A 16883-nucleotide genomic window follows, 5' to 3' on the forward strand; every position below is an offset into this window, starting at 1 on the left:
GGCACACATCTACTTCCCAAAATAGAAACATTTGATCAAGAAAACTCTGTCATCTGTCTTTCTGCTCATCTGAGATGTTATCAAACAATCTTCTAATTATTGCATTGTAGAAAACTGGCTAACTTTGATTATAAATGGGGTTCAGACATCAGTGAGTACAGTATTTGTTTCTGTCTTGGAAGACAAGAGATTCATAGAAATGTGGAGTTATTTCATCGTATGGACAAAACACTCCAATGTACCATTATCTTCTTTTAAGTGAATAAATTACATTCAAAAGAATACAACCGTCAGACTTATTTGTGTGTTATTTACACAGACACAATTTCATTAGGATGATGTAGTCAGAATAACATTTTTCATTTACTTTGGAACATAGAGAACTGCTTCAGATTAACTCCACAATATTCACTTGTGACAACTTGTCCTTAGAGCCAGTAAATTGTCAAACCACATTGAAAGTTGTCACATTGGATTATCAGCATGTTAAAAAAAAAAAAAAAAACCTAACTGTGAATACTTTTTTTTATTCTTATGAAGCAAAAGAATGGCCACTCCACAATCTACAAACATAAAATACACAATGATGACACAAATCATGACTTATTACCACATTATCTGATAAGACCAGGCTGTTTGTCTTCACACAAATGCCACAGAAGCCTATCTCCACCTGGTGACTGAGGAGCTGTCTCAGGTTTTCCAAAATATTCTGTATCTATCACAGTTGTTGGCCATGATTTATGTAGTCAGGTGAAAAAGGAGGTACATTTTCTTTCATACGTGTATAATTTCTAACACATATACCAAACATTGTATCAAAAGACTAGAGTGTACCGCAACACAAGCAGCATATTACGTTTTTGAGGCGGCATGTCTTGTTATTGAGAATTTTTGTGGCAAAATTAGCCTGTTCTCATTTATGCAAACAAGACAAAAAATCTTCCTGTGGTTAGACGAGGCAATGTTAAAATCTATCTTTATCTTTGGCATGCATATTTTGGGGTATTGGCTCCATATATAGTATGAGAAGCCGATTTCTCACCTCACCAAACCATTGGCTCATTTTGACGTAGAGCACAATTATGGGCATAACTCAACATTGGCAGTTTTTTCCTTTTTTTACTCCTGCCATCTGGTGTTCTGTTCCTTATGTGGAAACTTATTTTGATGCAAGTACAGAGCGCACTGCAGACTCCGTGGGCCCAGATCATGATAAATTCAGTGACGAAGAAATCAAGGTAAGATGTTTGTTTGTCTCCATACTTGAACTAAAATGTCAATATTACCTGCTTTGTGTTTTTAAAGCTTTCAGCAAAATGTTATTTTCTTCAATTTTTTTTCAGCCAACAGAATATTTATCACCTCTTTTTGACATTTAGCTTATGCAAAGCATCTCTGCCATGTGCAAATGGCATGACAGGCCACTGTTGCTCTGTAAATATTAGATTTGAGGTCAGAGTAGTGCATGTGATATTTTAATGGCAATCTTTGGCCAGGCCTAAATTAAGTTGAGTTGGCTCTTTTGGGGATTGACTAAGTTATGGAGTTACTTCTTTAGCTCGTTATATGAGTGTCAGTCTGAAAATGTATTTATTAATTTTCAAATGTATGAAAAAGAAAAAAAGGAAAGAGCAAGACCTCTCTTCTCGGCCCTGTCAGAGCTGTTACTCACTTTGTGACAGAAGCAGATATATTTAGTCAAACAGGAACCAGCAAATTCACGAGCTTTAATATCGCAGCACAAACAGAAGAGACTGGCATCACTTGGTCAAAATGACAGAGCAGAGCATCAGTAGAGATTTTCCAGACCTCCCAAGAACAAAAATTCAATCCATACAAGATGATTGAGCAAAAATCATAATTATTTTCATTTTAAAGATGTGAATTCTATTTATGTTTATTTCTCCATTAAAACCATCTAATGACTGTTGCAAAAATGTCACTTCTTCTGTGGATACTGTGGATACCTTAGCAATATTTGTGTAAATAGTTTTACATTTCTCTGCCAGAATAAACACCTAACAAAAAAAAAGTCACAACCTGTGTATAATTTGAAATCGTATCCCTGGATATGTGCAGCGGATCTGATTGTCTCTGACACACTGACTCTAACATATTGCCTATACTGCTGTACACTAATTATATTGTATGTTTAGGAGTTTTAAATAAAAATAAGTCTGGCTGGCGCAAACCCTTTTTTGGGTCACCGCAGCACGTCATCGTGTTTCATATATTGATTTGGCATACGCAGTATGTCAGATGCCCTTCCTGTGCACGTGTCCTCCTGCATCTGTGCAGGGTTTCCTCCAGATACCGGTTGTCTCATACAATCCAGAAGGGGTTTACTGGAGACTCTAAACTGCATCTAGGTGCAGTGGGGTTGTGATAGAGAAGTGATAAGACACATTGACAATGTTGAATACTATTCATTGTTATTAGAGGTTAACTGTTGTGGGTCTGTGCCAGACTGATTTATTCTGCCTTTTTTTATATAAAAAGATAAAATGAGCTGATTTTCTTTTTTCCCTCTGCATATGATTAATATTACAGATTTAAAAAATAAATAAATAAATAAAGGCCAAATGTTCTCATTCAAATACACATTTAATAAATACACTTGAAAACTAAAAGAATGAAATATAAGTGACAGTCAGTGTCACATGTTTAGCAACACAGAGCTGCCTGCAGACGCACTGGTGCTTGTTAATCAGCTAGACAAATATTGGCTGATGCTGATTATTAAAAAGGCAGTAATCAGCCCATTTAATTGGCCAAGCAATTAATCAGTAAGCCTGTACTTATTAATTCTATATCACACATGTATTTAATCTGACCTTTTACCAACGGTCACTGTTTCAGGCTAAAAATTTGCATGGCACTGTCTTGAAAATGCTTCATCAAGAAAAAAATATGATAATGTTTGCTATTTACTCATTATCTTGCAAAGATGGTGTAATGCTTTGTGAATATTACACCATCCTGAACCTGGTCATCCTGATTGTTTTTTAAAATCTGACTAATTACTGCCTTCTATTAGGGGTGACTATGTATATGGAAATATGGAATTACGCAGCCTTCAAAATTCAATGGACAAAGTATAAAGTGATAAAACTATTTAAACACATGGTCTAGTCTAACTTTTCTGGAGTCTACATATCAAGTAGGTGACTGTTTGTTGACAATAGCTTGAGTTAAATTCAATAGGTTCCAAAATGTCAACATGCCTCAGAAAATAAGAACATGGGAGGCCATTCAGTGATTTTCTTTTCTTGGCTGTGGTTGCTGAACACAAACCACTTTTATGTAATTAGAACAAAAATATATGCCTATTATATCAGTTCCTCTATTGCCACAAATTTAACTGGCACCGTCGCCTTTAATAACTTTGAGTGGCTCTTTAGAAAAATATAGAATAAAAAACAAAAAAAGCTAATCTATGTCACATACATTGTTATGATTGGGCAGTATGAGCATATTCTGCCATCTTTATCATTTCTAGTTTTTTAGTTTGTTGTTCTCTTGACCATTAGGGGGGGCATGATGAGTTCCAATTACATTTTATCATATGACTCTTGCAAAGAGTCACATGTAATTAAGATATTAAGAGTTAAAGTATGAAATTCTTTTTTTTTGTTTGCTTTGTTTTGTTTTCTTATCTTCTCTTTAATTGTTGTCTTTTACATGTACAAAATAAAAAATCAAATCAAATCAAGACTATATTCATCTGTAGCTTGCTCCTTCACCCTAAATGTGTGAAGGAGCGCTAAAGAAGGTCCTTCCTCCCTGCAGCTGTGAGACTACACAACCAGCACTGCTCACAGTAGACCACATACAACCTGACAATAAATATACATGCTAGAATATAATGTGCAATATCATTCACTGCAACGTGCAATTATGTAAATATCCATCTGTAAATATCCGTCTGTTATTTTATATACCAGTATTTTATATTATTTATTTTTCATTTTTATTATTATTGTATATATTGTTGCTTCTTGTTTTGCACTATCCCCTTTGCTGCTGTACACTGCAAATTTCCCCGCTGTGGGACTAATAAAGGAATATCTTATCTTATCTCTTATCTTAGAATCAGGCTGGTCAATGAGTTTTCCCACCACTTGATATCTGCATATCTCAATATTATCCAGTGAATTGACCATGCAAAAAAAAAAAAAAAAGTACAATGGAAAACTAAAAAATGTGATAAATAGAAGTACTTAGACACCATAAGTTTATTTTTTGAGTACTAAATAATTTTGCTGAGTGGGTGTAACATATAGTACTTAAAGTGGATCTGCAAAGACATGCTTGAACTGTTTTATTATAATTATAATTATAATTATTATTATTATTCATGAGGATGACTATAAATCATATATTTGTCTCGATCAGGGGCATTTGGCTGTGTCCTGTTTATATAAGAAGAGTATGATCTTTGATAGTTATACAAAGACTGCGCAGTAAACACTTCATCCACATTGCTACGCACACACTTGTATAACCGTTTAGATAACAGTCGGCCGCTCTGAGCCGCCGTGAGCCAACCATCGCCACCGCTCCATTCACCAGCAGCTGCATCGTAGTGATTTGCTCTCGCTACTCGCACGCCGTGGGTTTCCACGTGAGGGGAGGGCCATCCTTATATAAATGGAGTGACAGCAGCGAAGACCTCTAGCAGTGGCTGGCCCCGCCCCCCGCCGGCTAACAGCCCTCTGATTGGTCCAGAGCTCCATGCGGCAGCGCGGGGAGGCTGTGTCGACCAATAGGCGTGAGGCTGGGGGGCGGAGCTTGAGGAGCAATGAATGAGGTCACAGCCTGAGTTAGAGATTCAGGGCAGCGTGTGTTTGTGAACTGCAGAGCTGCAGAGACAGCAGTCAGTCCAGCCGGCAACCAGCACCAGCAGCTCCTGTCATCACCAGTGTGGAAGCCAACAAACAGCTTTAACAACAACGCACTTATTTCACGGACACAGCCTGAGTCGACTGAGAAGCTGCCCCTTTTTGAGGTTGGTGGAGTTTTCATTTATTATGAGTTTATTACTAGGATCCCCATCAGCTACTCTTCCTGGGGTCCACACTAACTTTTGTGTTAAACATGTTTAAATATATGAGATAAAAGTAACTCCTGCAGTTAATATCCTGCAGACAGTGCAGCGTATAAAGGTTGCATAAGTGTGTCACTGGGGAAGTCATTAGACTTGACCAGACTGCTGTCCCACTGATCTGTGACGTAGTAAACCTGCAACCGCAGACTGTCTGTGACTTGCGTTTATAGAAACTTTTTAAAACCAAGAAAGTGGATGGAATCAGCAATAAAGTTACATTAAAGGAGAATGACTGGGGTGGTAATATCAGAGTTACATATGCAGTATTATAGAAGTACCCCCAGGTGTCAGTGTCACATGAAAACCACTACATAACGCCTTACATAAAGTCTGCTGCGGCAGCACATGGCGCAACTTCTCATGCAACTCTGAGTGGAGAATTTGGGATATGTGATGCTCCGGTGTCCAGTGTGTGATGGCATCACCCCTTATACTGTATTAAAGATTCCTGTACACAGTAAATCATTTTAATGTGTTTTCTGATACAGAGGGTAGTATTTGTCATTTAAATCTATCTTGCCAATTTAGAAATTGTCCAGATGGCTAAGACAGAAGGCTCCAAAGAATGCTTTTGTCACAAGCTGACAATTTCCTGAGGTTTTAATTTAATGTCTGCAGCATGTTTTGGTCAAAATGCCATAGAGATACAGTACGATGCAAAAGCTCCTTGTTCAATAACAGCTTTAAAGGTCTGTTCGTAGCAGCCAGTGTTAGGGGTTGGAGTCTTTCCATCCCTTATGTCATTTCATCAATGAATGTGGTTTTACTGCTATTTCAACATTTAGAGTCATCACCAGAAAAATAACTTATTTGACAATTTTCACCAGTTTCAAGTAAATTTTCACTTGAAATAAGTAGAAAAATCTGGCAGTGGGACAAGATTTATCTTCTCATTACAAGCAAAATAATCTTGTGATGAGTCTTGTTTTAAGTGTAATGCGATTTTTTTTTTACTAAAATGAGACATTTTAACTAGAAATAAGAAAAATATTCTTGTTAAGATTTTGAGTTTTTGCAGTGATCCATTTTACTTATCCTGTGAAGGACAGAATCATATTGATAAGTTCAGAAAACTGTTTTTTATTGTTGTGTTTTGATGTATTTGCTGTAAGCCCAGTGGATATTTAAAGCTTACAGAAGGCTGCATTTAACTGCTGCTATGTCATTCCTGCAGTATTTCTGCAGCTGTTTTGGTCACTGCTATTATTTGTAATAGATTATATTATTTGTAATCAGCACAAAGTATCTGTCCCCATATGATAAAATCCACCATCCCCCCTGATTTTATTTTACAACTCGAGTACTGGGTACAAGCCTCTTTTCCAATAGCAGGTTGTAGGGTAGTTTTTATGTGGCCTAAACCATGGATTTGTGTCTCGGTTTTCAGGAAAAGCCGTGTAACAAACATTTTTGGGAGATTCAAGGGGACCGAAACACCTGCTGTGGGTTAGGTCCTTGAAGACGTTGCACCCCGTTACGGGCGGGGAGTGACTTGGTGCTGATGGGATTTGCTGTGGGCAGGAAGTGGCTTAGTTCAGCCATCTCAATGTCTTTTTCTCATTTGTCTGCACCACTGCAGTGTATTCAGAGAGCTAATCAAAATGCAGCAACCACCTCAGCTGCTTCTATGTCAATGGTATTCTTCCAGTATGTTTCTGTTCTTTTTCTCTTTGTTTCTCGTGTTACAGTGTCTCCACCAGGGGGTTTGGAGTAGCCTGGCCAACAATCATAGTAGTTTTCATCTTTAATGCCTATAATTAGTCCGGTTTCTCTGGATTCAACTTTGATTTCCAGTTGGTGCTGCCAGTGGGCCCAATTGACATTGCTATTACAAGCAGACTAGTGTCAACACCAGACATTCAAAATGATATACTGATGAGCAGGAAAACCAATGAATGAATGGTGTCGGGTTTCTAGTTAAAGCTTGTTGATCCAAGGTTATTATCAATTCTGCAGCCATCTTGCTTGGTCTTGCTGTAGGATGTTTCTGTACGAGGCATCGTGCTAAGCCTGTCCCTTGCTTGTTGTAATTGTTTCCGAACATTTTGAACAGGAGCGTTGCCAGACCCATTTCAGGAAAGATCATTTTCACAAAGTGAATGATTATGGCTGGCCAGGCTACAGTAAGTGAGGACTGGTAGATTCCTAAATGAGGACACAAGAGCCATGCCTCAGACTGATGTGGCCAAATTCAGCATGCCCTTTGAGACTGGAGGAGGAGGAGTAAGGATGAGTGACGCAGGTAGCAGTTGGAAAGGGAGAAGTCATTTAGATTTGTTTATCTTACTGTTGCAATCAGCGGAAGGGTTTCCATCTCTACAGATCTCCCCGCCCACGGCTGCAGTATGAGAGGGCCAAAGGAGTGCCCAGATTCTCCTTTTAATGTGTGCCAATATTTAGTCAAGGGTGTGACTGGCCCTGTCAAAGCTGGTCCTATTGCAGAACTACAGCAAGCATTCCCTGCTAAAATTAACATATTCAATAAACTGGCAATATGTCAAGAGGTAGTGTAAAAGTTAAAGTGGACCATTCTGTTTCTGGTAGTCTGTAAATCTGTGTTTTGTGACTGAAGTCCAGAGGCAAAGAAAACAACTGAATAGACCTGAAAAACAACAATAGGGTCCTGATCCTCCATCTCCAGCTGTGCAGGTTAGTCTGTTTCTTTTATTGAGTGTCTATCAGATCTAAATAGTTTCTCAGGAACTGACAATGCCTCTCTTTCACTGTATATATTTGCTGTGAGGAGTGTGCCTTTTGAATTTTAACTGAACCACAGCTTCAGTTTGACACATTCAGTCACCTTCAGCCCAGAAATACAAGAACTTAACGTGATGAAAAGTGAATAAAATCAAGTGAGGAGGGTTTATTATAACGAAACTAAAGACATGTGTGTCAAAATTGTAAAATAACTAACAGCACTTGCTTATCGGTGGTTTGAATATTAACGTGCTTACACACGATCCAATTACACCAAGAAATGACATAAACGCCTGCAGACCAACGTCTTATCAAAGTGTGCAGCAACAGACTGATAAAAGCCCAGATTGCGGGCAAAGGCTTACACATGCAGATACGTTTGTTGCCTAGAGACTATTTTTTTCTCTCTCTCTCTCTCCCTCTCTCTGTCTCTCTCTACCTTTTTCTTTTTTTTTTTCTAGTAAAAGTTTAATTATATCACCAGCAAGCTGAACAGAAAACAGAAGTCCACAGTACAAGTTGGTTCTATAACTGCTCCAATTAAGGAAGTGAATACCTCCAGCTATGTGATTGAAACAGTCCAGCGACTCCAGCAGCGGTTGTATAAGACGGGTTAAGATGGTGTATTAGATAATGTCACCAGAGCAATATCATGTGCGTGTTTTTTACGTCAGCTGAATGTGAGTGGGGAATTCTTATGGTGACGTAGCAGTACAAAGTATGAATCTGTCTGCTTTATACAAACCAGTAAAGAAACACGGTTAGCAGTTTGATGAAATCATAACTTATTTCTTTTTTCTTTTTAAACCATTCTGCTTTTTGTTCCTTCAACAAATTCCAACTAAAACATATTCTGGGATGTTTTGTTTCTAGGGCATCTCTCACATGTCAGTTCAACAAGTTTAAAGAAAAAAATTCACCAAGCTGATTGGAGCTTCTTTTGCAGCCGTGGTTCCTGGGCATGTTGCAGGCCTCAAATTGAACGTGAACTCCTTTTGTATGGCAGAGTCAAATGTGAGGCCATCTGGCAATTAAACCTCGACTGGAACTGGGTTACACAACAGGACAGTGATCCCAGACACACCAGGAAATCTATAATAGAATGATTTGAATGAAAGAATAAATAAATATATTAATGTATTGCAACAGTACAGCCAAAGTCCTCACCTCAATCTGATTGAAATTCTGTAGCAGGACCTTTTTAAGGAGCTGTGCAAAAACAAAAGCCTAATAACTTTACTGAACTGAAGCAACTCTGTGAAGAACAGTGGGCCAAAATTCCTCCACAAGGATGTGAGAGACGGTTCACATCAGTTCAGTAGTTCCCGAACGCTTCCAATATTTGTCACTTTCCCATCATGTGTCAGTCTTTCAGATGAAATAAAAAACAAATTTAATTGGTTATTAAAATGTTTTTTGGTAGGGCTGATAGAAAGCTGGCACCAGAGCCGGCACCAAAAGGGTCGGCAAAGGGTATTGAGAAACATCTTGTACTTTACTACCAGCCTAAAATACCTGTTTATTACAACACAGATGGAGGCGAAGGCAAAGAAATATAATTACTATTTAATTAGCCACCTTGATTGCCGCCTTGATGGTGTGTTACATAATGTCTAAGTGGAGTTTTTACAACACAGAGACTTCCCAAAAAGATCTGTAAGGTCAGTTAAGCTGTGTCTTTCCCATTAGTTCAGAACAAGCCTTTGATTGCATTACATTGACCACAGTGGGCAATATATAGCCTGTAATTGTGTTAGGTTCCACATTTTGTTGTCCTGTTTGACACCTGTTCCTCGTCTTACTTACCCTTAATGTAGGATGTGCGTAACTATCTTTAAGAAAGACTACGCACAATCACAGGAAACGCAATGAAACTGACATTTAGCTGTGCCCACAGATTATGTACAAATGTAGCATGTGGGAGCAGTCAACATATCAACGTCCCCACAAAGGTAACGCAGATTAAAATAAGTGGTTTTAGCCAAAGTGATGCAGGAAGCAAAAGTTAGCATCTACTTTGTGTTCTTGTCTGAACCCGTTCTGTTTTACTGAATATATTTCCTTAATGACAGGAAAGAAATGGAGTACTTAGTGTTAAATTAGCCTCAGTAACCTTCGCTCAAGAGGTGGAAAAGGGGTCACCTGAATTCACTCTTGATGACTTATGTTCTAGTTAACTGTCTTGTGAGCCAAAATCTGAGATATTTTCTCTGCGTCTGTGAACACTGAAATGAATTATGCTCAGCTTACTTCTCATAAACGTCTCCTTATTGTCATAATAACTATTTGGTTATCCACTCCTGGTTCTGGGACATCACATGCTGCAGAATGTTTTTTTTGGTTTGCAGCTGCAAGCATTCAGCATCTGTTCGACTTGTGTATTTTCTCCTCCGTTTACCCTTCTCTCACGGTTTAGTTTCAAGTTCAGTTGGTGCAATTTTATTGCTGTGAAAGAGGCAGAAACATAAATTGAGAGCACCAGTGAATGTGTCATCTTGTTGATTCAGTGGAGCCTGTAAAAACCTGATGGAGAGTGTCTAGTAAAGATTGAGATTTTCTTTTCACCCATGAAAACAATGTTTGTTCATGTGCATCTGATGAGTGAGTTCATAGCGTATGGCATTGAAGGCTGGTAGTGACTTGTTCTAACTGAAATTGCTAGCCACCACCTGTCTCAGTATCAAACTAAACGATGCATATCTTTCCGTCTTATTCTTCCTTGCCACTTTACTGTCTATCTCCTTCTCTTTCTGTCTGCTGGTGCTGAGTCAGCAGATCATCTAGAGGTGAAAGTCTGGCAGGTCTGTAACTGCGGTGAACTCTTGAACTTTGTGAATATCACACACATAACCACTAAGTTCTATCTCAGGCTTCTGCAGCATTACCTGATTTTTTTTTTTAACCTTTCCTTCATTGCATTTTTTATTTTTGAACTTCTCCATAAAAGCCCTGGGTTCCAGTGTGTGCAGCAGTAAGTGGTGCAGCATGCGTAGTGAGCAATGACACAGTTGGATGGTCCACAGTGCCTATTAAAAGATTCACTGTGAAGGGGATTTTTATTTTGCTTTGCCCAAAAAGCAGACGACAAGTCATTGCCAAACTCTTTGCTCCACTTTAGCTTTCAAAGCCCAAACAACAAGAACCTGTTTTCTCACAGATCTCTTTTTGATCATCTCAGTCACTGGCTACATGCTGAGCCAGTTCATTCTGCAGCGCGGACAGAAAAAATAAATCTGCAGGTCAGTGATAAGCAGGCTAGTAATTTGTACACTCACTGCTTTCTCCCATTTGATAAGCCCACATAATAGTTAATTATTGATGTGAAAACTCTACTTCTGTCATTTTATCAGTAAGTTTATTCAGAGTAATGACCATGGTGTCATGTTGCAGGATTCCTGGGTAACTGTTTGATTTCCAGATGATACACTGAAGTATTCCAATCTAAGTCATGCCAAGCGTTGCACCAGTGTCCTCGGCCTCCCTTCTGCACAGCAAACTGATCCATAAGGCAGCACTCTTGATATTTGCATTTTTATAACACAAATGTTAAAGGATTTTGCCACTGAGGTCCTCAGCGTTCCTTTTAAAATGTAAATAATAGCCAAGAAAACTTTCAAAGTCCCAGTTTGGGAAGCATGAGACTACTGTGTGCTTATTCATTGTGTGTTTGTATGATTTGGCTTTAACTGTTTTTCTATAGAGATTCAACTGTGCAACTGAAGCTCGGAACGCACTCATTAGATGCGCTGCAAGTAAAATGTTGCTGACATGGAGCTGAGCAGTATCAATCAATTCATTACTAAAAGCCAACATGAAATCTGGAAACTGATTTAAAAAATGCTTGATATATTAATTTATAAGGATAGAAAATGTGAAGCATTTAGTTGAAGTTTGTTACCCTTGATTCCGTCTGTTGTGAAGAACTTCAACAAAATATGCGGGCGGTTCAACTCAGCTGTCAGCACATCCTTAACGTGTCTGGAGAAAACAAACATGAGTGACGCACAAGATTGTGTACATAAAGATGCTTGTACATGCATCAACTTGAAGCTGAACGCTACCATAGAGAAACTAAATAAACACCTGATTCAAGCGCGGGTGAATAAAGGCGGGGATGGTGCTGCGGGAATGCAAAACTAAATGTTCCATCCTGTATCAGAGTGAAAGAGCCTTTTCCATCTAATCCCTTGAGAACAGCCAGGAAGACGGTATACAAAACTCTGGTGCTGACCTCACCCTGTTGCTGAGGAACAGGATTGTTTTAGTTAAAACATTTTGTTTCACTATGCACTGCATTTAATGTTTACGTCACTTCACCTTTAAGCCAACTAAATTCAAATATTAATGTAAAATACTGAACTCTGCTGCTTCTCTGGAAAACTTTCCTCAAGTTCTTAACTCAGGCACTCTGAGAGACTTAATATTTGATGACTGTGGGATAATACCATACTACGGTATGTCATTATGGTTTAAAGCTGCATGTTCTACCTTTTCATCCCACCGGGATTGTCTCTCTGGGTGGTCTTGGTACGTTAGACTTTCAAATTTTCCCTGGGAATTCTCCAGTCATCATTTCCATTGTTTTATTTTGTTTGTCTTTACCAAAGATGTGAATAAACGTGTGTGGGATTTCTAAACTCCATTGCCGTGCAGTTATTTCTGAGGCAGTTGGACAGCTGTTCAAATTCCACTTTGAATTCTTCCTCTGATTATTGTTACCATCAAGTTTTCCTGTTGATGCTACTAAAATGAAGCACATGCTGTAATGATAAAGTTTGCTAGCCAATGCTGAAATATGAATTTCAAAGAGCCCAGTTTCATGAGGAGGCACTGATTTTATGGCAGGGAGTTTGTCTGAATCCCTGCTTTGGCATCTCACATCCCTACTCTAAGCCACAGGTAACGGGGCAAAGTTCCACACTGTTGGAAAGCAGTTTACGTTGGCACTCAGATAAACTAATTTTTCATGTGCTCCAAGGTGAAAAAGCCTTTGATCTGGTCAGACGGTTTGGACGAGACAGACTCGCTGTTCTTAAAGGCCACTCTGTCTGAAGCAGAGGGGCTTTCTATTGTACATCAGAGAGGGATCTGCAGGGCCCTTCAGAGGTCAGAGGTTGTATACCCTGCTATGTGCTCTGATATCATTCCAGACAAAAGACATACGATGCCTTTTTGAAGAAGCATTAGTGCTACATTGATTTTTGTCACAGATACTGTGTGTGCAAACTGTGTGCATGCTTCATGTGTGCAGGCGTGTTGACATACATACTGTATATGTCCATGTAAAGGCAGGTCACAGTACATTGCTGTGTTTTAATAACCACAGCAATGAATTGAATTAAATACAAATCTCTTTTAAAATGCTGAACCTTTTCAAAAACATGTTTTGGATTGGTACTGATTCGGTTCATCTTCAGGGAAAGTTCACTTTCATGATTGGACTTAAAAATTCACTAATAGCCTTTCTGTCATCGGTCTAGGAAGAGTTGTCAATTTTAAATTCCCTGTTTTTTAAAATGTGCATTAATACACTCCTAACATTTGTAATCTCCTTCTCTCCTCAGATAAGCCCCTCTCCTATTATTCTCTCGAGTGCCACCCTGGAGGAAATGGGGTGATTGCCTTTGTCCATCATCTCGTCTACTAACCTGGAACAAGCCCAGGGTAACACTCCTACTGATGTCAGAGGATTCAGACTTCAAGCCCTACCGCTTCCCTGTGCAGGAGGAGCAGGATGAAGCTTTAGGCTGCACAGCGTCCACTTCAAGCAGCTGCAGCCCGCGGGGGGCCTCGAGGTGCAGCTCAATGGCCCAGCTCCACAGGATGGGAGGCTACAGCCAAGCCGCAGCAGACCTCGGCCTCCTTTCAGAGAGCAGCGACAGCAGCGGCCATGACCCCGCTGCCTCGCGGCACAACATTCGCAAGATGGTGCGCTCTCGATTGCTCCCTGAAGAGGATGTGGAGATGAAGAGCAACGGGTCCAGCGTGAGTGGGACTGAGTCGCACGGCAATGAAAGCCATGGGAACGAGAGTCATGGGAACGAGAGTCACGGCCATGAGTCACTGGGTAGCTCCAATGGAAACAGCAAAGACTCAGCTCTGCTTGAATCTTCTGAGAGCAATAAAAGGTAGGTGACAAAAGCCTTAATTAGCCTTCTTTTTTTCTTGGAAAGATTATTATTGTTGTTGTTTTGAGTGTAGTAACAAAAACACAAAAATGGTGCAGAGAGAGCGTGCATTGCTGCTCTCAGTATGCAGTGATGTCAAACATCAATTCTTGATAGGAGAGGTGTGCTCTGTTCAGTAATAAGTATTAAACATGTTGAAGACCAAAGGCTACTATTTTTAAAACAGGAACGGTTTACACAGTTCACTCAGCAGACATGAAAACTCTTTTGCAAGCAGAACCCTATCTTCGTTTTGGTCAAACAGCTGTCTGTAATATTAAGTTTCTCATTCAGCCACAAAATAAACTCCAGTGCTTGAATACACACCTTGATTCTGATGCATTGCCAGAAGAAACACACTTTTGAAGCAGTTTATCAGCCAGTTGATCAAGATATCAGTCTAGTTACCGTTCTTCGACGCTGAAATGATAATTCTGAAACTGGACTGGTTCAAAACTTTCAAGGGAGCATTAATTAGTGGGAAAAGTTGTGCCTCCTGTGCTCAAACCTGGGAAGGCTCATGAACGTGGCAGTGAAAATGCACCATCCCTCTCTGTCGGGGGCAGCTGTGATATGCTCCAGCAGATCCCCGTGACCATGAATAAGCTAAAGCAGGTGTAGGAAATGGATGAACGGATGTCCGCCTCTACCAGTTTTAAGTCATAAATTTGCAGGTATGAGCGCCGGATGTATTTGCCAGCACTGACTGACGTCCTCAGACGGAAATAACCAGAGCTTTAATCATGACCAATCAGCCTTTGGCCCGGATGTGCATTGGGAATATAAATGAGACCGCTTCATCAATTTACTCTGAACATGAATGTTCCCCCGCAAAAAAAAAGAAACTGGAATAATGGCTGATAAATGACGCACTCACTGCCAGCTGAGCACTACTTACCAGTGACATTAAAGTAAACCTGCTCATTATGTAGTTTTCTGTCATCATATTTTATTTTGTGGCCTTCATCCATCCATCCATCCATCCATCCATCCATCCATCCATCCATCCATCCAGCTTTATCCTTTGCAGGGTCACAGGGGTCCAGCCTATCATGTGGCCTGCCTTTATCCAAATGGAGAATTATTTGAACTTCATTCGCTTTGACAGTAATAAAGTTACTTAGAATAGATCCCGTGCCAGCTCACAAGACACACAAGTGAATCAGGTCTCATCTCCGGTGGGAGCAGTTGGTGCTTGTTTATGGCAGCTGGTGGCCTGAATTGGAAATTCTCGTTTTGCATCATTCTGCATTTTTTGACCAAAATGTGAAAATATCAGTTTCTATGTAGAACACGAAACGTGGAGTATATTCACGTCATTTGTTGTATAGGCTGATAAGCATCATAAACTGTTAACCAAAATAAATATTCAGATCAATTGGGAAGGTGGATTTTTTTGTTAAAACATGACAAACATTGTTTGACAACTATTTGTTATCATCAGATAAAGGGTGACATGCTTGCTTTCAACTTCAAGTGTTTGTATTCATTCCATATTTGTGGGATCTCTGCACATCTGGCTCACCTCCATCACAAAATAATTACCCATATTTATTCTGAATCAGCTTATTAAGATTTACTTGTGATGGTAATTTGAATTTAAAGTGATGGCGTGTTAAACATGTGTCAGGCATTTCCATTGGTCCTTCCAGTTGCGGGAATTTGTTTGAATCACCGGGACAAAACCATCTGTGACACTGTCAAAATATTGTGACTGGATCATGTTACAAAATTAGGTTTAGACATCACGCAGGAGATGATCAGCGCAGAGGGGAAAAAAATAAATTACTATTTCCAACTAGGAAACAGTGACGTCATTAGAGGCTGGAAGTTGGCTTTCTGTCAGTGCCAGATGGATTGTGTCACACTGGCCAACTCTTTGTTATCACTATGGAAACGTAATGTTTGTGCAAGCACGTCTCCGGGTGGAGCTTCCTTCAGTCGCTCTGACGCAAAAATTACTTTTAAGTCTGCAGGGGTTTGTTTTTTCTCTTTAAACCGCTTGATACTCCTATTTGATCAGTTTGACATTCACTAATTACTGTGCTCAGCTTACTTTAGCTACTCCACCTTTATTCCCGTCACTCCTTTCCTCCATACAATAGGTGACCCAGTTGGTGTTAGAGGAATATCAGCAAAATATACTTTTGTCGTCTGTAGTCTTTAACTCTACAGTGAAATGAGAGGATTTAGTTTCAGAACCCTGAAATTCTTCTCAGATTTTACGCATAAAGACAGGTGAAAGAAATGCAGTGCTCCATTACACCGAATAGTTTGTTGTCTAGAGAGTATGTGGTAAGGCTTTAGCTTTTGAAGAGATCTGCTAAAACAGATAGAAACTGATTCAGATGTACAAATATAGAACAGAGAATAAATGCCAATACCAGACCACAGAGACAAATATCCACAATCAACTTTTAAATGATCAATCACTTAATATGCATGCTTTTGGACTGTGGGAGGAAGCCCAACACACCACTGGGCTGAACCACAATGAATCACTCTGAATTGGCTTAATATCTAGTTCAATACACTCAATACACATCAGAATAATAGTACAGTCCATCCTAGAAGAAAGGCTTGCTTAGTTTCTTTTCTTCCTGTTTCACAGGGAATATTGAAAAGCTTTTATTGACGACGTCTGTAATGGCTGTTCAAAGTCTTCAATGGCATGTGAACATCTATAGAAAAAGCAGAGTACTTTCTGCAGCTCATTCAACAGTCAGTGGTGAGCCAGACATGAGCTTTATGACTTTTTACTACCTGTTGTATATGGTTGAAGCCAAACTCTGTAAGCTGCGGGATGCTACTGGTTTACAGGCATGTTTCAGTGTAATAAATTCACTGCATGCTGCACATTGACCTGGGCTGCACTGAGGAGGGCACTATGGACTGGTTGTGCAAGATTG

At 39.6% G+C, this 16883-nt stretch overlaps 1 protein-coding gene across 3 annotated transcripts in view; it reads left to right on the top strand.

Annotated features, from left to right (window-relative positions):
- Window positions 1–1221: 1221 nt before the first annotated feature.
- per2 (period circadian clock 2) overlaps window positions 1222–16883 on the top strand; it is a 35587-nt gene continuing 19925 nt past the window's right edge. Inside the window, exons 1-3 of one of the 3 annotated variants that reach the window (XM_061732301.1) lie at window positions 1222–1241; window positions 4864–5011; window positions 13372–13935. In XM_061732301.1, the coding sequence (XP_061588285.1) occupies window positions 13487–13935 (449 nt within the window). In that variant the 5' untranslated portion in view covers window positions 1222–1241; window positions 4864–5011; window positions 13372–13486. Of the gene's footprint in view, window positions 1242–4857; window positions 5012–13371; window positions 13936–16883 lie in introns of those variants that run through there. The other 2 variants (XM_061732303.1, XM_061732302.1) reach the window with 2 other exon arrangements.

Source organism: Cololabis saira, chromosome 10 (genome assembly GCF_033807715.1).
Source record: "Cololabis saira isolate AMF1-May2022 chromosome 10, fColSai1.1, whole genome shotgun sequence".
In the NCBI taxonomy this organism is placed as follows: domain Eukaryota; kingdom Metazoa; phylum Chordata; class Actinopteri; order Beloniformes; family Belonidae; genus Cololabis; species Cololabis saira.